This window comes from Mirounga leonina, unplaced genomic scaffold (genome assembly GCF_011800145.1).
Source record: "Mirounga leonina isolate KUSES-001 unplaced genomic scaffold, KU_Mleo_1.0 Mir_129, whole genome shotgun sequence".
In the NCBI taxonomy this organism is placed as follows: Eukaryota; Metazoa; Chordata; class Mammalia; order Carnivora; family Phocidae; genus Mirounga; species Mirounga leonina.
Window position 1 is genome coordinate 80,281,293 of NW_023270323.1, and position 22,455 is coordinate 80,303,747.

At 42.3% G+C, this 22,455-nt stretch overlaps 1 protein-coding gene across 1 annotated transcript in view; it reads left to right on the forward strand.

Moving 5' to 3' along the window:
* The window catches only part of POLN (DNA polymerase nu), a gene marked incomplete at its 5' end in the record, with an annotated part of 64,149 nt that overhangs the window by 36,160 nt on the left and 5,534 nt on the right, over positions 1-22,455 (forward strand). The window contains 3 exon segments of the mRNA XM_035004368.1: positions 5,296-5,352; positions 6,251-6,304; positions 7,135-7,200. Of these exon segments, the coding sequence (XP_034860259.1) occupies positions 5,296-5,352; positions 6,251-6,304; positions 7,135-7,200 (177 nt within the window).

The window sequence follows — 22,455 nt, forward strand, 5'->3', positions numbered from 1 at the left end:
AGTGTGTGGATGTGTGCCTGTGTGTAAAACAGTATTTAGGACGATGCCTGACATATGAGCTCTCAAAAACCAGCAAGTACTGGCTATAATTATTAGCTACTGCATCCAGAAACCTACGAGTCATCTTGGATTTTCTTCCAGCCTCACCCCACAGCCAGCTTTACAGTCTCTACCTGCAAACAGGTTCTTGAGTTTGTCTGCTCCCTCGGTCCTCGTGGTCACCGCCTCAGTCACCTCCCACTCACAGCCCTGCAAAGCCCCCTTAGCAGCTTCCCTGATGGTTACCCATCACATCCAGGCAGAGCCATGTTTTACATTAGAAAAATCATGTTATTCCCCTGATGTACATTCCAGGGGCTTCCCGTGACCCTTAGATTAAGGCCCCAGCCCTCCAGTGTGTCTGCAGGCCCCGGGTCTGGCCCTGCCCCTTCTCTGGCCCCCCCTGCTCCCAGCGCCCCATGAGCACACTGCTCCTCACAGGTTCTGCACGGGCTCTTTCCTGGCCTGGAGACTCTCCTGGAGTTTGCACGATGGCTTCTGATTGTTGGCTTAAGTGCTGCTTTCAGAGAGGCCTCCCCTGGCCACACAGACAACAGTAAGGCCCCCAGGCACAACCTGTTTCTTCACCCAGATCTGTTTCCTGCACCTAGAGTTACCTTAGTTCCTGGTTGGCTTGTCACTCTAGGACGTAGGCTGCGCAAATCAAAGCCCATGTTTGACCTGTGCACTGCATCTCCAGAGCCGAGCAACCTGAACCAGCACAAGTGTCTGTTCACGGAGATCCGGGACAGCACGGAGCAGGCCCCATCCTGCTGGGGAGACTCTGGCCTGGATTCCACACCCACACCGCAGAGGGGCACTGCGCCTTGGAGGTGGAGTGCAGCGGTAGCTGGAAGAGCTGCACACTTGCCCCCGTGGGGCCTGGCGCTGAGGGTCTCGGTCTGATGTATTCTCCGTCCTGGCACCGGCTGACAGTGTTGCCCTTCCTTCGCTGCTGCTTAGCTCTTCCAGACAGCCAGCAACTAAGAAAGGAAACGAAACGCTCTTGTGGTGTTGATGTGCTTTCTTGTAGACAGAATTAACGACCTTAATTATTTTTCACAAAGACATGATTGAGGTAAATCATATTAACCTCTCTTACTTAACCGACCAAGTCATACTATTTTGTGCATTTGAAAAAAGATGAACTTTTACTAGGGAGCTCATGTACACGGTTCTAAATTCAGAATTAAGACTCCTGTCTTCTTTCCTTCCCTTCCTGTTCCCTTCCCCACGTGGAAGGATGTGGAGTTCAGGTAAAATGTGTAGCTTCGAACAGTTCAAGTAAGGGCACAACTGTGATCTTAGATACAGTTTTGTTAGGCTTTTATTTTTATTAGATTTTATGTTTTATTTCACAGCACTATTGAACAGAAGGTACAGAGAAGTCTCATATACTGCCATCCTCCCACCCCCACCACACCCGCTCCCCCACCCTCTCCCCCACTGTCCACATCCCCACCAGTGGGACCATTTGTTACACTCAGGGAACCTCCGCTGACACATCAGCATCATCATCCAAAGTCCATAGTTCATCTCCGGGGTCACCCTTTGTATTGCACATTCTGTAGGTTTGGACAAATGTGTCATGACAGGTGTCCACCATTATGGTACCACACAGAGTGGCTTCACTGCCCTAAACACCCTCATGCTCCACATGTTCCCCCCTTTTTCCCTCCCCCCGCCCTGATATTTTCACTGTCCCTGTAGTTTTGCCTTTTTCCGGAATGTCCTGTAGATGGAACCATACAGTATGTAGCCTTTTCAGACTGGCATCTTTCCCTTAGTCATGTACATTTAAAGTTCCTCTATGTCTTTCCTAGTGGATAACTCATTTCTTTTTAATGATGAATAATGGTCCATTGTCTGGATGGACCACAGTTATCACCCATTCACCTACTGAAGGACATCTTGGTTGCTTCCAAGTTTTGTCAATGAGGAAGAATGCTGCTATAAACATCTGTGTACAGGTTTTTGTGTGGACGTAAGTTTTCAGCTCCTCTGGGTAAATACCAAGGAGCATGATTGCTGGATCGTATGGTGAGAGTATATTGAATTTTGCAAGAAACTGACAAACTATTTTCCAAAGTGGCTGCACCATTCTGCCTTCCCATGAGCCGTGGATGAGAGTTCCTGCTGCTCCACATCCTCGCTAGCATGTGCTGTTATCAGGCCTTTGGATTCTGCCCATCCTAACAGATGTTAGCTATGTCCTGAAAAGACCACTCTTACAGCTGGTTGAAGGAGGGAGGAGTCTCGTTAATAGGCTGTCACTGTAGTGTGGGGGCAGAAGTCTCCGTGGTCCAGCTGACAGCTGTGAAGATGGAGCAGTGGAAGAATTTCCAGAGCATTTTTAGAGCAGAAAGGAACTCTGTGACTGTGAGTTCATGTGAGCATCAACAAAAGACTGTGGGGGTAGCTCTTGGTTTTCTTATTTATGCAACTGAGCAGAGAGAACAGGCCACTACTCAGGGAAAACTGGGGGAGGAACAATTTCCTGGGGTGGGGGTGGGGTCAAGCATTCACCTCGGACTTACTAAGACAGAGATGTTCAGAAGACACAGGCACAGAGATGTCACAGGAGCGGTCAGGTCAGTGAAAAGTCTTGTGCTGGAAGTGGTCAGCCAGTTTTTAGTAAAGTTGCCGTGGGATGGTGGTCCCCTACCCTGGCCCAAGCTTTGGAAAAACACTAATGCCCAGGCTGACGACTGATCCACAGAATCGTGTCTGTGGGTTGGACAGCCAGACCCAGGCATGTTTTTCATAAGCCCGCCAACACTGATAACCGCAGAACCTAACGCTGAGAAACTGACCCTTAGAGGTCAGGGAAAGGGGAGGCGCCGACAAGAGGCTGCGGATTGGCCATGAAAAGAAAGGAGCCGAGAAGAATGTGCTGTCAGGAGCCAACACGGACTGTGTGATAAAGCTCTCAGGGCGGCAGGCGGCTGCGGAACTGCCTCTGATCATGAACCAATGCTGGTAGGGCTTTGTCCAAAGTTCTATGAGATCAAATACTTAAATCTTTTCAAGGGTTCTCGGACGGCTGAAGTAGAGATATACAGAGAGACTGTGGTTAGATGAGTAAGGTATCGAGATAAGGAGAGCTAGTCGATCTTAAGCAGGTTTCTTGGCTAAGTGTTTTCATATATTGTCATCCCCCTGGGGATAGCTTTTCTAAGTAAATGGCAATTCTGGATTGTACTAAGGTAGGGTGCCTCCCCCTGGGCAGCACCTACTCCCATGACACCAGTGTCGGCTCTCCGGGTTACGGTTCTGTGGCCAGCCAAGACTCTTGGGTCCTCAGTCTTTATTCAAACAGACGGGGACGCAACTTCATGCCTTACACTGTTACATGAGAGTTAGCCCAACCTGATTTATAGATTCAAAACAATCCTCGCAGCAGTTTTTTGGAGAAGCTGGAAAGCTGATTCCCAAATTGACATGGAAATGCCAAAAACTAAGAGCCAGTGTGATCTTGGGAAGCACTACTGGAGGACTTAGCCTGTTGGACGTCAAGACTAATCCTAAAAAAATAGGGATTGCCGGGAACTAAGTAGCACAGTCTAGTGTCGATTGGAGCATGAACAAACAGGCCAGTGGACCCAGGATGGGGAGTCCACACATGCGTACGAAAGGCACGATCTCCGAGAGGGTGGCTCTGCCAAGCAGTGAATAAGGAGGGCTCGTTCCATAAATGACCCCTATTTCACACCATACACAAAAATAAACTCCAAGCAAATTGTACATCTAAATACAAAAAGCAAAACAACGAAGATTGCAGAAGATAACCATAAGGGAATATCCTCAAGACCCTGAGATGGGTGAATGTTCCTAAATAGAACACAAGATGCATTACCCATACAGGAAAAGATTGATAAATTGGGCAACAGTAGAATTAAGAATCTCTGTTTATGAAGAGATGCCATTAAACAAGTAAATAAGCAAGTCACAGAAGGCAGAGAGATTTCCAGTAAATATAACCAGCTGAAGAAAACACTGTCCAGAATAACAACTTCCTACAAATCAACAGGGGGAAAAAAAGACATGCAAACCAATTTTTTAAATGAGCAAAAGACATGAACAGGGGTTTAATGAGAGAAGATACCTAATTAGTCAATGAGTATGTGAATACTGTCCAAGTATATTAGTCACTGGGGAAATACATATAAAACTACCATGCAGTATCACTTCACATTTACCAGAATGGCTAACATTAAGGCCTGGGACATGTGTTGGCAAAGATGTGGAGCAACTGGAACATCCACATGGTGCTGGTGGGGAACAGATGTGTGCCTTCACTTGGGAGAACTGGCTGGTGTTGCCTCTGCTTCAGTTGGCCCTGCGATTCCATTCCTCTCTGTGTTTCTGCTCAATAGAACTGCAGACATATGTTAACCAAAATCGGGCTCCGAATGTTCACAGCAACACTACTCATCATGGCCCGCAAACAACCCACTAGTATCCATCAAGGAGAAAATATAGTTGTCCTACATTCAAACGAACAGTTGAAAACAGGAGTACAAGTAAATGAAATGCCGCTTCATACAACACAGTTGAGCCTTAAAACCACCCTGTTGAACAAAACCACACACACAGAGTGTCTGTCCTGTTGCATGGATACGAAGTTCGAAAGCTGGGAAAAGTGGCCTTGATGGTGGAGGCAGAGTGGTGGCTACCTGCAGGGGAGGGGAAGGGGCAGGGACCTGCAGGGGATCTGGAATGTTCCATGTGCGTGGTCTTACCCAAGCATGTTCACTTTGTGGTAATCGAACAAATCATGTTCTTAGGATCTTGTGTTGTCCTATATGTAATATTTTGACCTTTTAAAATTAGTTTTAAAATCCATAATCCTATTCTGATGTTACCTCCCTGACATTATGCCTGGATAACTGTAGTTGAAACATTGGGTGTTCCTAAACTCTTGAGTTACACATTTGTAGGCATTTTCTTAGTTTATTCTCCTGTGTGGTATTTTACATACCCTGGATTTAGATTTCATGAATTTAAATCTCAGGAGCAATCTTATTTCCAAGCTTGTGTGAAATGCCTTTAGCTCTCATATGTACAGCAATGATTTTGTAAGGGATTAAGATTAAAGACACTTGATAAACTGAATTTATTATGAATCTTCACTTTGGAAAATATGGTCAATACAGACCATTTATTATTAGGACTTTCTCCAGCTGAAAATAAGTGTTCAAAATGTTAAAATTAAATGAAGGAATTATACTGGTGACATTTATTCTCATTTTTCAGTTAAGTGCTGTGCAGGACCTTCATCCATTACCCAAGATAATTTTGGAATATAGACGGGTAGGTTCCCTTTGTGTGTGAATGAGTTGGTGAGGGAGGGGAGCCATCTGGCCCCACCTCTGATAAGAGCCATCAATCCATAATCACAGCAGTAGCCCTGGCAGCGTTCTGAGGGGAACAGAGCTTGTTCAAGCCGGCCTGGTTCCAGCGCTGCTCTCGTGCACCCCGCTCGGCACCGAGCCAGAGGGTCCCACGGCGACGAGGACGGATGAAGGTGGGAAGGGGATGTGTGTGTTGTCATCGGGTGGCTTCTCTGTGGACTAGACTCCAGCAGCACAGAGTTCAGAAGCCTCTCTCGAGGGCCTCCTCCCACTCCCCAGCCCTGGGCCTGGCGAAGTTCCCTGCAGCCCTCTGAGCATGTTGGCTTGCTCGTTCGCTGACATGCTGCCTTCTTCCTCAGCAGCCGATGCTTCCTCTGTCCACGCACCTCCGCGTGTTCTCTGTTGTCCGTGAACCGCGTCCATAGCTTGGCTGCTGCTTGTACTATCAGTCTGTCACTCCCTGAACCTGTGGCCTGCTGCTCTCCTGAGGTGTGGCAGCCGACAGGGCTTGGTCATGGCGCCAAATGGCCTTCTCCTTGAAGGGACAAAACGATTGGAAGAGAACTGAAGGCACCCTAGGGGATGCGGAAGGATGGGTACCCAGGGCTCCCCATTTATCTCTGCAACGTTTCTGAGAAAAGAATCATTCCAGAATTATTCTGGAAAGAGGGTAGGGTGCCATCTTTCCCTGTGGGTCATTGTTATTTAATTGTGGGTACCACACTAGCCTGTTGCAGGGCCTCCTGGAGCTGACACGTGAGCGCCACATGCCCAGCACTCTGTGAAACACTGCTTTGATGCTTGTTCTTGCTGGATGCTGAAACAAGAAAATGATTACTCTTGTCTGTGCAACCTAGGTTCACAAGACCAAATCAGCCTTTGTGGATGGATGACTAGCTTGCATGAGAAAGGTGACTGAGCTAAACGAGATCCTGTGCCCAGGAATGTGGTTTCCGCGTGGCATCAGATACATGTACAATTCCCTGAAATTTTAGTTAACGGTGAAATCACCAAATATTCTTGAGCTGTGAGCCATGATTTTTTTTTTTTAAAGATTTTATTTATTTATTTGAGAGAGAGAGAATGAGAGGGGGGAGGGTCAGAGGGAGAAGCAGACCCCCCCGCTGAGCAGGGAGCCTGATGCGGAACTCGATCCCAGGACCCTGGGATCATGACCTGAGCCGAAGGCAGTTGCTTAACCAACTGAGCCACCCAGGCGCCCGAGCCATGATTTTGTTATTACTTGGGTCTCTTTATAGCCTGAGCGGTCATGATGCCTTTGGACCTGGAGCTGCATGTATGCCGAAGCCCTGGGCTTCCCCAGGCACTGTGACACCTGTCACTGAGCCTCTTCCCGTGCCCATTGCAGGGAAGGAGGAGGAGCCTGCAGGCAGGGGTGTTCCATCTGGGCCCCTGTCTTGGCTGCACAGCCCCGCCTGCAGTCCATGCTGAGCCCCTGTGGCACATGGTCCTCCTCTCCCCGTGCTCAGGGGCTTGAAGGGACCTGAAGGCCCACATGTCCTGTTGCAGTTTTTGCATGGGTTAGGGGAACCTCCTTGTTGGTCAGCAGTTGGCTGACACCCAGAGACCTTTCAGGGTTGGGGGCTTCGGGCCAGCAGCTTGTGGACGTCTGCAGGAGAGCAGTGAGTGTGTGCTGTGTGCAGGGAGACTAAGGGTCACTGTGCTCTTGACTTCACGTGCCATTGCCAGCGCTGAAACTGATTCTTCTTAACGGATAAAGGGCTCCATTTCCTCTACGTGGAATCAGACTGGAACTGTGACTGGAAGACTTTCAGTCAGGCATCCGGTAAGTTAGCGCCCCTTGGTAGACGCCAGTTTCTGTGCCTCAGAGTTGAGTTTTTGCCTATATGTGTGTTTGCCTGTGCACTTTGTTTCTAAGAGAGGGCCCCATGTAGATAGATGGGTTTTACTCTGTTTATCCACTCAGCTAATACCCACTTAGCACCTGCTGTGTTTTGGGAACATAGTGGGGGAATAAGACACATGGTCCCTGCTGTCATGATGTGTTGAGTTAGTGAGGGGTCCTTTCCATCCAGAGAGTCATGCGTGCTGGGGCTGAGGGCAAAAGGGACACCCCCTTCCCACTTCCCCTTCCTCGTCTTCAGATTTGTACTGGACAGGAAGCTTCTGAGGTCCAGAGATGTGTTGAAATGTCTGATGCTCTGATGACCTCCTCCATTTCTTTGTTGTTGTTCCAGACTGTCTCTGATGAAAAAAGCTATAAATACCCTTGAATTTATGATGCAGCTTTAATAACACTCAAAGCAATTAGCTTTTTAAATGGCTTTATATTTTTTAATTAAAGATGATTCATTACTAATTTTTCATCGCAGAACAGTCCCTTAAGTACAGAAATGTAAAAACAAACAAACAAAAACTAATAAGTCACCTATTATTCCACCATGCAGAATTAACTGTGGTTAACATTTTGGTGTCTATCCTTATTGACTTTTTGCCAAGTACATATATTTATAAAATACTGTTTTTCTACCAAAATAAAACCTCACTTTTATACTTCTCAATTTTGTTTATGATGTTTTGATATCATACATTAATATTGACCTGAATCTATATTTAGATTTGAACATTTGAATTATTTAAACATATGAATTGAATACATTAATTATTTAAATATGCACTGTAAAAATATATACATATGAGTATATATTTGTGATAAATTCAAATAGTGTGGACATGGGTGGAAAAAAACTTCAGTGCCCTTTCCTTTCCCTTCACGACACGTCTGTCTACCCTGTGGGTCCCCTGTCACTGGTCTGGACTGCATCCTGCCAGCCTTCATCTGGCCTTTACGTGTGTGGGTGCCCAGTGCTCACAGCTGGTGGTCATGTGGGGCTGGGTGGGCTCACACCTGCAGGAGCCGCAGCCCTGCTCAGGGCCCTACGCTCTCTGGACGTCGCACCCACCTTAGGAAGGCCTTTCTCTGGACACCCCACTTTAGAGAGCTCTTCTGTGGTCTTTACCACAAGCAGCACTAAGACTAGTGCCTCCTCTGAAGGCAAGTGCCTGTTGCACCTTTTCTCTTAGCTGCTGCTTCTCATCAAAGAGTAATTTATGAGTTCTACTGGGAAAACGCACTGGTTTTGTTTGTTTGTTTGTTTTTTCAAAGAGCAAGAGAGGGAACACAAGCAGGGGGAGTGGGAGGGGGAGAAGCAGGCTTCCTGCCGAGCAGGGAGCCCGATGTGGGGCTCGATTCCAGGACCCTGGGATCATGACCTGAGCTGAAGGCAGACGCTTAACAACTGAGCCACCCAGGCGCCTCTGAGAAAACGCACTTTTTACGAGGTCCTTGCTTTTGCCTGTACAGCGTTGTAAGATCGTATTTTCTATTACATTTCCAGGTTAATCTCTTGCTGTGTTTTATTCTCTTCCAGTAATCTCCAGGGTCTCTGGTTTGTGGGTAGCACTCCTCCCAAGTTTTTAGTGACGCTCTTGTTTTTTTTATTTTCTGTTATTTCAGTTGAATTTTTGGAAAGAGAAGGTATAACATAATGTGTGCATTTGGCCACTACTTTCCACTGGAAGTCCACATCATCATTTTAACAGCTACTTTATACCCCACTTGATGGCTGTCCCTGGTGACGGTCGTTTAGATTGTTTTCAGTTGTACTTATTTTATACAGAGATGCCATAAACATACCTGTATGTATATTTTTGGTACATTTTTCTGATGATTTCCATAGCATTCCCAGAGATGGAATTCCTGAGGCAAAGTATACATGTATTTTTAGGGCTTTACGTTATAGGTTGTGTTTCTTACCTTCCTTGTTAGGTGGGACCCCTTTCTTTTCAACTGTGTCCATCCTGAGTGGAAGCAGAAGCCCCCATCTGATCATTTTCATCCACCTAAAACCCTCATTCTTTGAGTTCTCTTAGCATCGAGTGGTTCATTGATCAGTATTTGCTTTATCAAAACCCCGGTCTAGTATCCTCCTAGACATTCCCTGTACTTGTCCTGATGGCCACTACATGGTGTTTTAACTGCCTGTTGACTTCTGTTTACCCTGTTAGATTGTATGTTCCAAGAGAACAGGGACTTTTTGCCTCTTTTGTCGACTTACTCCCCACCGTGGCCTGGCTCTGCGCCTGGTAGGCACCAAGTACTTACTGAGTGAAAACCTGGGTGTGTGATCCACCCTTGAGTTGCCTTCCCATGTCTCAAAGTCACGTGGTTTGGGATCATCATCAGGATTGCCGCGTGTTAACAGTGTAGGCCCAGCCTCTTCCCCAAGCTGTCATGTTCTCCATCCTGGCTGGCAGTTGGTCATGAGCCTCAATTCTTCTCTTCCCTTGACTCAGATTCTTTAGGGTTTGTGCATGTCAATCTTTGTTTTGTGTGTCTCTCTTGGACCTATCATATTTTTATGAAGGCCTGTTCCTGGGCAGGTGCGGAGGACCTCTCTGTTCTTACTGCACTTGCCAGGAACCACATTCTCACCATTTCTTCATCTCCTAATATCTCCTTGTCGGTTGTGGCTTCAGACGCCCCTCCTAATGTTTCTGCATCGATAGGCCAGTTTTGTCACTGTCCTCGTGTCACTGTCATGCCACTTGCACTGAGTGGTTCCGGCTCAGAATTCACCCATGTTTTGTAATTCAAAATATCTGACCTCACACATTGTATTGTTATGAATTCTTTAATATCCCAAGTGTTCAGTCGTCTTCTAGGTTAGCTTTGTTGTCACAAATGGCAAGATCTCCTTCTTTTTATGGCTGAGTAACATTCCATTGTATATACATACCATATTTTCTAAATCCATTCATCCATCAGTGGACACTTGGGTTGCTTCCATATCTTAGTTATTATAAATAATGCTGCTATAAACATAGGGGTACATGTGTCTTTTCAAATTCATGTTTTTGTTTGCTTCAGGCAATTACCCAGTAGTAGAATTATTGGATTATATGATAGTTCTATTTTTAATTTTTTGAGGGGTCTCCACCCTGTTTCCATAGTGGCTGCACCAATTTACATTCCCACCAACAGTGCACGAGGGTTCCCTTTTCTCCAATCCTTGCCAAAACTTGTTATTTCTTGTCTTTTTGATAATAGCCATCCTAACAGGTATGAGATAATATCTCTTCATGGTTTTGATTTGCATTTCCCTGATGATGAGTGATGTTGAGCATCATTTCATGTGCCTGTTGGCCATCTATATGTCTTCTTTGGAAAAATGTCTATTCAGGTCCTCTGCTCATTTTTTAATCAGATTGGTTTTTTTGCTATTGAGTTGTTTGAATTCCTTATATATTTTGGATATTAACCCCTTGTAGGATATATGATTTACAATTTTTTTCCCATTCAGTAAGTTGCCTTTTTTTTTCCCTTTGCAGAAGCTTTTTTAGTTTAATCTAGTCCCACTTGTTTATTTTTGCTTTTGGAGTGGGATCAATGCTAAGACTAATGTCAAGAAGCTTACCACCTATGTTTTCTTTGAGGAGTTTTATGGTTTCGGGTCTTACATTCAAGTCTTTAATCTATTTTGTGTTAATTTTTTTACATGGTGTAAGATAGTAGTCTAGATTCATTCTTTTGCATGTATCTGGCCAGGTTCCTCAACACCATTTATCAAAGAGACTGTCTTCTCCCCATTGGATATTCTTGACTCCTTTGTTGTAAATCAGTTGACCATATAATTATGGGTTTATTTCTGGGCTCTCTATTTAGTTCTGTTGGTCTGTGTGTCTATTTTAATGCCACTATGTATTAATATTTTTAAAGGATTTTTGTGTATATATTCATGAGAAATATAGATCTGTTTTTATCTGGTTTGCATACCAGGATAACACTAGTTTCATGAAACAGGCAATTGTTCCTTCCTCTTGCATTTTCTGGAAGATATTGTGTGGAATTTGTGTTAATTCTTTAAATAGGGATGCCTGGGTGGCTCAGTCCGTAGAGCACGTGTCTCTCGATCTCAGGGTTGTAACTTCGAGCCCCACGTTGGGTGTAGAGACTACTTAAAAATAAAATTTAAAAAAAAATTCTTCTTTAAGTATTTGGTAGAATTTGCTAATAAAATTGTCTGGACCTGGAAGTTTCTTTCTGGAGAGTTTTGAAATTATGTGTTCAATTTTACCAGTATTTATAGGGTTATTCATAGTATCTTGTTTCATATTGGGTAAATTTTGGTTGGTTATATATATTTTTTTAATTTGTGAAATTGATGTGCATATAGTTGTTTGTAGCATTCCCTTAACCTTTTGATGTCTGCAGGATCTGTAGTGATGTCCCCTATTTCATTCCTGATATTGGTAATTTGTGTCTTCTCTCTTTTTTCTTTATCAGTCTAGATAGAGTTTTATCAATGTTATTGATCTTTTCAACAAACCAGCTATTTGTTTCAGTGGGTTTTCTGTTTTCAATTTTACTGATTTCTGTTGTTTAGTCTTTCCTTTCTTCTGCTTGATTTGGGTTTATTTTGCTTTACTTTTGCTAAGTTCTCCAGGTGCAATTTTAGATTGTTGCTTTAAGACTTTTCCTTTTTTCTCATGTGTACATTTTTTTGTGCTATAAAATTTCCCTCTCCCCCACTGTTCTAACTATATCCCACAAATTTTTATATGTTGTATTTTGTCAAAGAAAAATTGCAACAGACGGAGTTAAACAAGCAAGGAAGAGCTTATTCAAGATTATTGCAATAGGGGAGAGAGATTGAACTCAACTCCAAATACAGCAAGGGTACCTGGGGATTTACGGCCAGTAGGGAGGTGGACAGAGTCACTGGGTAGAAAATTACTAAGAGGAACTTGGCCAGGTATGAAGGGTGGGAGGATTCATGCTAAATTGCTTGCTAAACTCAGCCACAGTGTTTTTCTGTGGTATTTGACTAGAGTAGTAGGTTTTCTGTCTTGCTGGGCTGTCCCCTTTCTGTCCTTTGGCTAGAGAGAGCAGGCTCCTCCCCTCCCGTGCGACCTTGAGAAGGAGAAGCATGAGTGGAGGGTCAGCACTGACCAAGTGCTTTTCCCCAAGTGTCTACAACCTGGGTGATTAAGTTACTGCTTGTCCAAGTATTCATTTAAATATGTCCAGTGGCAAACAACAGAAAATCAAACCCCAAATGATCTAAACTATCAAGGTATTTCTCAGCTTACCTAACTTAGAAGTCCAAGGAAGGGCTAGCTTCAGGCAAGATTTGAGCTGGCAGCCAAAGTTATACAGTAGGTCCAGCTTCTGTCCCCCATTTCCCAACTTCTCTTCTTCAGCATCCCAGCAAGTCTTGGCAAAAACTGCTTAGTTTCTCCCCAGTGGGATGAACATATCTCTCCGTGTAGCTTCCATGAAAGGAGGAGGAAGCATCTTTTGCAGATGCCCTCAGCAAGCATCTCCTTGCATCTCTCTGAAATAGCCCAAGCCACCCTTAAACTGGTTACTGTGGCCACAAGATGGCCTCTGCTGGCTGGCCTAAAGGTTGGGGCCCTTAATGACAATCTGAGTGTCATTCTCTAAAGAAGAAGGAAAAGATTACTTGTGGCCCCAGTAGCAAGTATCTCCACACATGACAAGCTAAATCTTCCTCAGTTCCCCCGGTCGCTCAGGTGGGAGCCCTGCTTTTCTAGCCCATTGCCAGGTCCTGTGGAGTGTGCCTCCTGGGCATTGCTCTTCACTGCCCTTCTCATCCCACTCATCTCGGCTGTCTTTTTGGGCCCTCCCACTCTCCTGCCCAGCAGCCAGAGAGCCTCACAGGCCAGCCACATTCTCTACTCCTTACCTTGTGTCCAGGGCTCCTGGTGTTCTAACCCCTGCCTCCCTCTCCAACCCATTTCCTCCTACTGCCCATTCATTCATTCTTTCATTCAACAGATGTTTATTGAGCACTTCTTACATGCTAGGCTGTTCAAGGTGCTTGTGCTGAACGCATCATAATCTCTACCCTTGTGGAGTCTGGGGGCTGGAGGGCATGAGCAGACAGCAACATACTAAATAAATCCTGATATGAAAGATGACAAGATGTCGTGGAAAATATAGAGTTGCAGAGGCAAGGATCAAAAGCACAGGGGAAGACGATGCTCATGAGGAGAGACAGAGAGGCACTGACAGAGGAGGTGATGACCAAACAAAAGCTCTAAGGTGAAGGAATGGGCCACCTGGAGCCATGTGGATGTAGGGGAGGTACATCTCAGGGCACGCCAAGGCCATCTGAGCCCCTCACCCAGCCCCCAGCTCCACACAAGGCAGGGCCCATGCTGGTCTTGGGGCTGCAGACCAGGTCAAGTGCAGGAGTGTTAGCCCAGCGTGAACTACTATCTTGGGTATGTCTGTGTGGCCCTTACCCTGTTCTCTGTACCAATTGTCCTTTCTATGGTTTTGCTGCCATGGTTTTTACTTGTTTTGTTTTCCCTCACATTCTTAAGGAAAATGATTTCAGGAAACATCTGGCACTATTTGACAGTGCCCCAGAGGCAGCTGAGCACTGGTTTGGGGCAGACCTGAGTTCAAATTCCAGCTCAGTTGTTAACAGTATGACTCTAGCTGGACACTTCAATTTTCCCAACCATGAAATAATAAAAATAATGCCTTCTTTGCCAGGTTATTGTGAAGATTATTTACTTTTCATTTCATTCATTCAACTAATATTTGTTGATTGCCCCTGTGTGCTAGGAAGGGTCATAGGTGCTGAGGACCCAGGCATGACACCACAGGCATGGCCTTGCCCTCAGGAGGCTGCGTCCTGCTGGAGTACAGTTTGTTCCTTTGTTCCTGACAGCCCATCAGAGGCACCTCAGGTGGTGCTTGGAAGCTGCTGCTGTGGTCACACAGATCAGGACAAAGGGAAGCCAGCTGTGCCCCACCACGTGATTATCACTGCCATTCAGCCTCATTCCAGAGGCTCCAAGGACGTACGATAGAGACAGGTCTGCCATCATTGTTGCTGTATTTCTGCCGCCTCCTTGGTATTGCATCTGCAGTTTGGACACTTTGGCCACACTGCAGAGGACTGATGGTGGCTGTCTCCAGGCCCACAAAGCACCTGAGTAGGAGGGCCATGGGAGAACAGACCTCCTGGGTGTAACTGCCTTCCCCCATAGTTAAAACTATTCCTTGGTTGTCATTTTCACTTACAACTACTGACATTTTAACAAATGCCAAATTGTAGACTTAAAATGTCACCTCTGCACCTTGCCTTTTGGTGAATGTGAAATAAAGGGTGTTAACATTGAATTTTTCTAGATCAGTTCTCTTATTTTTTTTTTTTAAGTACACTGAAGTTCACCAGGAAAACAAATGCTAAGAGTGTGCCCAGTTTTTATTACTCGGTGCTTTTTCTCTCCAGTCATAATGGGGCCCAAAGCAGTCTATGGAAGCTGAGAAAAGAGAATCAGGTACAGAGCACAGGGCATTTCCTATAGTGGGTCTCAGTGTCCGAGACTCTGGCTGTGTTTATTTATACAGGGGGCTTGGAAGTGGTTCTCATACCATTTGTGATGTGTACATTAAAGCAGAAAAATTTATAACTTAGAGGAGAATAAAGTCCCAATTTACTTACTTTCCATAGTTTGGGAAATTTAAAGCAGTCATTCTGATATATGGTCATGTTGCTATGTGCTCACTCTGCATTCTGCTCTAGAGTGCTCAGAAGGCTCATGGGCCTGGTCCAGACTACTGCACATTAGGGGGACCCAGGAGATTAAAATTTTCACTGCATGTTTATTCAACATAGTACTGGAAGTCCTAGCTGCAGCAATCAGACAAGAAAAAGAAATAAAAGGCATCCAGATTGGTAAGGAAGAAGTAAAACTTCCACTATTTGCAGATGACATGATAGTATATATAGAAAATCCTAAAGTCTCCAGCCAAAAACTATTAGAACTGATAACTGAATTCAGTGAACTTGCAGGATACAAAATTAATATATAGAAATCTGTTGCATTTCTATATCCTAATAACCAAGTAGCAGAAAGGGAAATTTAAAATACAATCTCATTTACAATTACACCCTAGGAATAAACTTAACCAGTGAAGTGAAAGACCTGTACTCTGAAAACTACATAACATTGATGAAAGAAGTTGGAGAAGACACAAATAAATGGAAAAATATACTATGCTCATGGATTAGAAGAATTAATATTGTTAAAATGCTGCCCATACTACACAAAACAATCTACAGATTCAGTGCAATTTCTAACAAATTACCAATAGCATTTTCCACAGAACTGGAACAAATAATACCAAAATTTGTATGGAACCACTAAAGACCCCAAATAGCCAAAGCATTCTTGAGAAAGAAGAACAAAGCTGGAGGTGTCACAATTCCAGATCTCAAGATATACTACAAAGCTATAGTAATCAAGACAGTATGGTACTGGCACAAAAATAGACACATAGATCAGTGGAACAGGATAGAGAGCCCAGAAATAAACCCACACTTACATGGTTGATTATGACAAAGGAGGCAAGAATATCCAATGGGGAAAAGAGTCTCTTCAATAAATGGTGCAGGGAAAACTGGACAGATGCATGCAAAAGAATGAAACTGGATCACAAAATAAATACAAAAATAAAGTTAAAATGGATTAAAGAGGGCGCCTGGGTGGCTCAGATGGTTAAGCGTCTGCCTTCGGCTCAGGTCATGATTCCAGGGTCCTGGGATCGAGTCCCGCATCGGGCTCTCTGCTCCTTGGGAGCCTGCTTCTCCCTCTGCCTCTCTCTCTCTCATGAATAAATAAATAAAATCTTAAAAAAAAAATGGATTAAAGACCTAAACATGAGACCTGAAAGTATAAAAATCCTAGAAGAAAACATAGCAGTAATCTCTTTGACATCTACTGTTAAACATTTTCTAGATATGTCTCCTGAGACAAGGGAAACAAAAACAAAAACTATTGGGACTCCTCCAAAATAAAAAGCTTTTCAACAGCAAAGGAAATCATCAACAGAATGAAAAAGCAATTTAGTGAATGGGAAGTGGAAATAATATATCCAATAGGGGGATAATACCCAAAATGTAAGGAATTATACAGCTCATCTGGTAGGAATGTAAATTGGTGCAGCCACTGTGGAAACAGTATGGAGGTTTCTCAAAAAATTAAAAACAGAAATACCATATGATCCAGTAATTCTACTACTGGGTATTTACCCAAAGAAAACAAAAACACTAATTTGAAAAAAAAATTTTAAAAATTAAAAAAAAAGAGAGAGAGAGAATGTGATCAGGTGGGAGACTAGGACAATGTCACACACTAGATTTAGGGTATATTTTGGTCTGCTGGAAGAAACTATCCCAAAATTTTAAAGAAAGAAAACATATATATATATGTTTTATATATATATAAAATAAGGTTAAATACGATGAAGAGATAGAATATGACTATAAAAATGAAAAATTAAAAAAGATTTTAAAAAAGGAATTGATAAGATGTTGGTTGAAAAAGGAAAGAAGAAAAATTCAACTAAAAAATAGAAAAAAAATAAAGAAAATTTAAAAAATTAACTTTGAAAGACTAAAGCATCATGGGAAAAACGCCATGAATTCTATGTGCTGTATTTCCCTAGCACTGGGGTTTTCCTATTCTCATTGATCAGTAAACTTGATCTTGGCTGGATGTTCTTGTTGATCTTCTCGGGGAGGGGCCTGTTGCCTGAGTCTCAAATGTCTTTGCCTGAGGCGGAATTGCCCCACCCTTGCCAGCGGCCAGGCTAAGTAATCTGCTCAGGTTTGCTCTCCGTAGCTTTTGTTCCCTGAAAGCTTTCCCTACAGCTTAGGAGGACAGTGAAAATGGTGGCCTCCCAATCTCTGGTCTTGGAGGAGCCGAGAACTTGGGGCCCCACTCCTCAGTGCACTCTCAGAGAAAAGAGGTCAGTCACTCCTGTCTCCCTGGTCTCCGGCTGCATTCTGTGCTCACCGGCCTGTGACTGAGTGCAAAAACCCTAATTTGAAAAGACACATGCACCCCTGTGTTCATTTTAGCATGATTTGCAGTAGTCAAGATATGGAAGCAACCCAAGTATCCACTGACTGATGAATGGATAGAGAAGATGTGGTCTATATATACAATGGAGTATTACTCATCCATAAAAAAGAGTGAGATCTTGCCATTTGCAACAATGTGGTTGGACCTTGAGGGTATTAAGTCAGACAAAGACAAATACCATATGATTTCACTTATATGTGGGTTCTAAAAAACAAAACAAACAAACAAACCTGCCAAAAAAAGAAAAAAGCAGACTCTTAAATGGAATAAATTGGTGGCTGCCAGTGGGAAGGTGAGTGGGGAGATGCATGAAATAGATGAAGGGGATTGAGAGTCCAAACCCACAGTTATAAAATAAGCCATGTAGATGAAAAGTACAGCACAGGGAATATAATCATTAATATCATAATAATGTGACAGATGGGGACTACACTTGTGATGAGCACTGGGTAATATACGGAATTTGTTGCACACTTGAAACTAATATAACATTGTATTTTAATTATACTTCAAAAAAAAAGAGTCTTTTTTCACTGAGTGGTCAGTGTGAGGGGACTAGCTGATGACAGATACTAAAGACTCACCCTAACAAGCCAATTATATTGCCTTCACACCATAGCATTCAGATGTTGTCACCTCATGTCAGGTGGGTGCCAGCCCCTCTCCTGAGGAGATTAATACTGACAGTATGGTGTCTGCAAGGGGTTTGCCATTTCCTTCTTCTTCCTCAGAAAGGCACAGCTCCTCCTTGTATTAAAATCTAGTTTTGGTCTTTGACAGCATCCATTTGCTAGTCAGGTCTGACTTGGATGCCACCTTGGGCATGTCACAACCATGCTCCTGCCTACATCCCTGGTGTGCTGGGTCTTTGCCACATTCAGATGGTCACCAAATGGGATCTGACTCCTTCCCAGATGTTTCAGGCTCTTGTTAGCTGTCACACAGCCCCCATAGTCATTTCATTTCACCCTTGGTCCTAGGGATAACTCACATGCATGTACATTCATGGCTCACCTTGACAAACAAATGTGTGAGCATGCATTTGTGCATGAGGCTTTAGGGACAGGATTGAAAAATTGCTGTTTTCATCACAGAGGCCAGAGCAGCAGTTCTGTGGCATTTCCTATACACATCTGTGAACATGAACCCATGCACATGAGCAGATAGACCCGGCTGGGACATAGTGCAGAAGAGCAATGGGGAAGGCATTATCCATGAAGAGCTTGGCATGGGCCAGCATCCTTCTCAGGATTGTGTTCTGTGGAAGAACATATTTAACAAAGCATGCTATTTTTTAAGTTAGATATTTAGTGAAGTTTCTGTTATCCTGTTATTTTTTATATTGTAAAACATAAAAATTGGCATTTAATTATTAAAAGGCTTCCTTCATATTCATCTAAAAATAATCCATTTAAACAGCATTACTGCTTTCTCAGAACAAATGGGAAACTTGTTTCTCTCTCTCTTGTAAAGTGACTGTCATTAAAGCTGATGTTTTATGAGTCCTGGGAGAAATTATATTAGGAATTTTACGCTTGTTTGCTGGGTGAGCCTGAAACCAGGAGCATTTAGCTGGGTGCATTACAGTCTGACCTGGTCATGATTTGGCATTCCATTGGGTAGAGAACACATCCTAATTTATACAGATATGACACTGAAATTACTCAAAGTGAGTAAATTTTATAGATGCTCTTAGTTTGAGAAAATTTTTTTTCCTAGTTAGTTGAGATATTTTCATAAAAATGAGTGTTGAATTTTGGCAATTGCTCTTAATGTTTTATTGTGATGATGATGTGGGGTTTTTTGTCCTTTATTCTGCTGTATTACATTAATTATTTTTGGATTTTAAACAAACCTTGCATTACTGAGATAAATCCTACCTGTTCGTGGTATATAATCCTTTTTGTATGTTGTTAGATCAGTTTGTTAATATTTGGTTGAGGGGTTTTGTATCTTTATTTATGGAGGGTGTTTTATTTAATGTCTGGCTTCGGAATCAGGGTAATACTGACCTCATAGAATGAGGCGAACTCCTTACTCTGACATTCTAGAAGTACCTTTCATTGCTGAGTTTTGTTAAGAGTTGTTTATATATTTTGAATCCAGTGTGATTTGCAAAAACAATTGATCCTAGTACAAGTCTTGCTTTTCATTCTCTTAACAGCATCCTTCCCAAACCAAAGGTTTTTAAAAGTTTGATGGAGCCAAATTTTTCAAGTGTTTCCTTTTATGGATCATGCTTTTGGTGTGTATCTAAGAACTCTCTGTGTAACCCAAGATCACAAAGGTTTTCTCTTAAGTCTTCTTCTAAAAGTTTTAGAGTTTTATGTTTTACATTTAGACCTATGATCCATAATTATAGAATCAACTCATTGATAGCTATGAAATATCCTTCTGGGATTCTGATTGGGATTGTGTTGAATTTGTAGATCAATTTTGGGGTCATTGGCATTTAATATTGAGTATTCTAATCCAAGAACATGCTGTATCTTTCCTTTTAGGGCTTTGAATTCTTTCATCAGGATTTAGTAGTTTTCAACATACAGATTTATACCTAGGTATTTTGGGGTGCTGTTACAAATGGCATTGTTTAAGTTTAATGTCCAATTGTTCATTGGTAATATGTAGATATACAATTGATTTTTGTAGGTTGACTTCATATTCTTGTACCTAGGTCAGCTCATTTATTAGTCCCAGGAAGCTTTTTTGTAGTTTCCACGGTTACTCTACATAGACAATTACGTCTTCCATGAATAATGGCCATTTTATTTATTTTTTTTGTACTGTATGCTTTTTATTTCTTTTTCTTGCCTTATCGTGCTGGCTCATACTTCCTCTATTGTGTTGAATAGAGTCCTGGAAGTAGACATCCTTGCCCTTGCTCCTGATCTCCAAAGGAAAACACTGAGTCTTCCACCATCAAGGATAATGTTCATTTTAGGTTTTGTCACAGATTGTCTTTGTCATGTTAGAGAATTCTTTTCTATTCTTAGTTTCCTGAGAGTAGTTTTTATCATGAATGGATATTTAATGTTGTCAAATGCTTTTTCTGCATCTATTAAGATCATGTGACTTTTCTTCAATGTATTTATATAGGCAATGACATTGATAGATTTTTATTTATATTTATTTATTTTTAAAAAAATTTTAAGATTTTATTTATTTATTTGACAGAGAGAGACAGCGAGAGAGGGAACACAAGCACAGGGAGTGGGAGAAGGAGAAGCAGACTTTCCGTTGAGCAGGGACCCCAAAGCAGGGCTCCATCCCAGGACCTTGGGATCATTACCTGAGCTGAAGGCAGACACTTAATGCCTGAGCCACCCAGGCACCCCAACATTGATAGATTTTTAAATGTTGAACCAGTCAAAGCTGGGATTTGTGGGATTAACTCCACTTGGTCATGACAGATTGTCCTATTGCTGGATTGATTTGTTTCTATTTTGTTTAAGATTGTTTCTGTCTATATTCATGAGGGATATTGGTCTGTAGTTTTCTTTTCTTGATATGTCTTTGTCTGGTTTTGCTATTAGGATATTACTTGCCTCATAAAATGAGTTACAAAGTATTCCCTTCTCTTTTATATTTTTGTAGAGATCCTATAGAATTGATATTATTTATTCCTTAAATATTTGGTAGAGTTCACCACTGAAACTATCTGGACCTAGAATTTTATTTGTGGAAAGTTTCTTAACTACAGAGTCAATTTCTGTAATAGATGTAGGTTATCCTGATTTTCTGTTTTTTTCTTGAGTGGAATTTTGGTAGTTTGTGTCTTTCAAGGAACTGGCCCCCTTCATCTTGTTGAATTTATGGGCATATTATGCTCATAGGGTTTTTTTTTATTGTCCTTAGTGTCTGTGTAATCTGTGGTGATATCTGCCTTTCATTCCTGAAATTGATCATTTTCACCTTTTTTTCCCCCTTGAACAGTTTAGATAGATGTTTATCAGTTTTTTTGGTCTTTTATAAGAATCAGGTTTGAGCCTCACTGATTTTTCTGTACAGTTGACCCTTGAACAACACAAGGGTTGGGGCACTGACCCCCTGCACAAGTAGAAAATTCACATATGACTTTTGAGCCCCCAAAAACTTAACTACTGATAGCCTACTGTTGACTAGAAGCCTCACTAATAACATAAATAGTTGATTAACAAATATTTTGCATGTAATGTGTATTATATGCCGTATTCTTAAAATAATTTTAGTTTACAATAGTAAGCTAGAGAAAAGGATGTTATTAAGAAAATTAGGAAGAGAGGGCGTCTGGGTGGCTCAGTTGGTTAAGCGACTGCCTTCGGCTCAGGTCATGATCCTGGAGTCCCGGGATCGAGTCCCGCATCGGGCTCCCTGCTCAGCAGGGGGTCTGCTTCCCCCTCTGCCCTCTTCCCTCTCATGCTCTCTGTCTCTCATTCTCTCTCTCTCTCAAATAAATAAATAAAATCTAAAAAAAAAAAAAAAGAAAATTAGGAAGAGAAAATACATCTGCAGTACTCTCCTGTATTTTTCAAAAACAAACTCTGTATAAGTAGATCTGTGTAGTTCAAACCCGTGTTGTCCAAGGGTCAGCAGTATTGCTTTTCTGTTTTAAATTTCATTAATTTCAGATCTTCGTTATTTTTCTGTTACTTGCATTAGAATTAATTTGTTCTTCTTTTTCTAGTTCCCCAAGGTAGGAGCTTAAATTATTGATTTGAGACCTTTCTTTTTCTCCAATATAAATATTTAATGCTATAAATTTCCCTGTAAGTACTGCTTTAGCTACATCTCATGGATTTTGATACTGTGTATTTTCTTTTGCATTCTGTTTAACATATTTTCTAAGTTCCCTTGAGACTTCTACTTTGACTCCTGGCTAATTAAGAAGTATGTTGTTTAATGTCCAGATGTTTGTGAATTTTCCAGATAGCTTTCTGTTACTGATTCTTGGTTTACCTTTGTTATGGTCAGAGAACATACTTTGAATGATTTCAATTTTTCTAAATTTGTTTGTTTTACAACCTTGATATTGTCTATCTTGACCAATGTTTCATGTGCACTTGAAAAGAATGTGTGTTCTGCTGTCTTTGGATATAGTATTCTATAAATGTCAATTAGGTCAAGCTGGTTG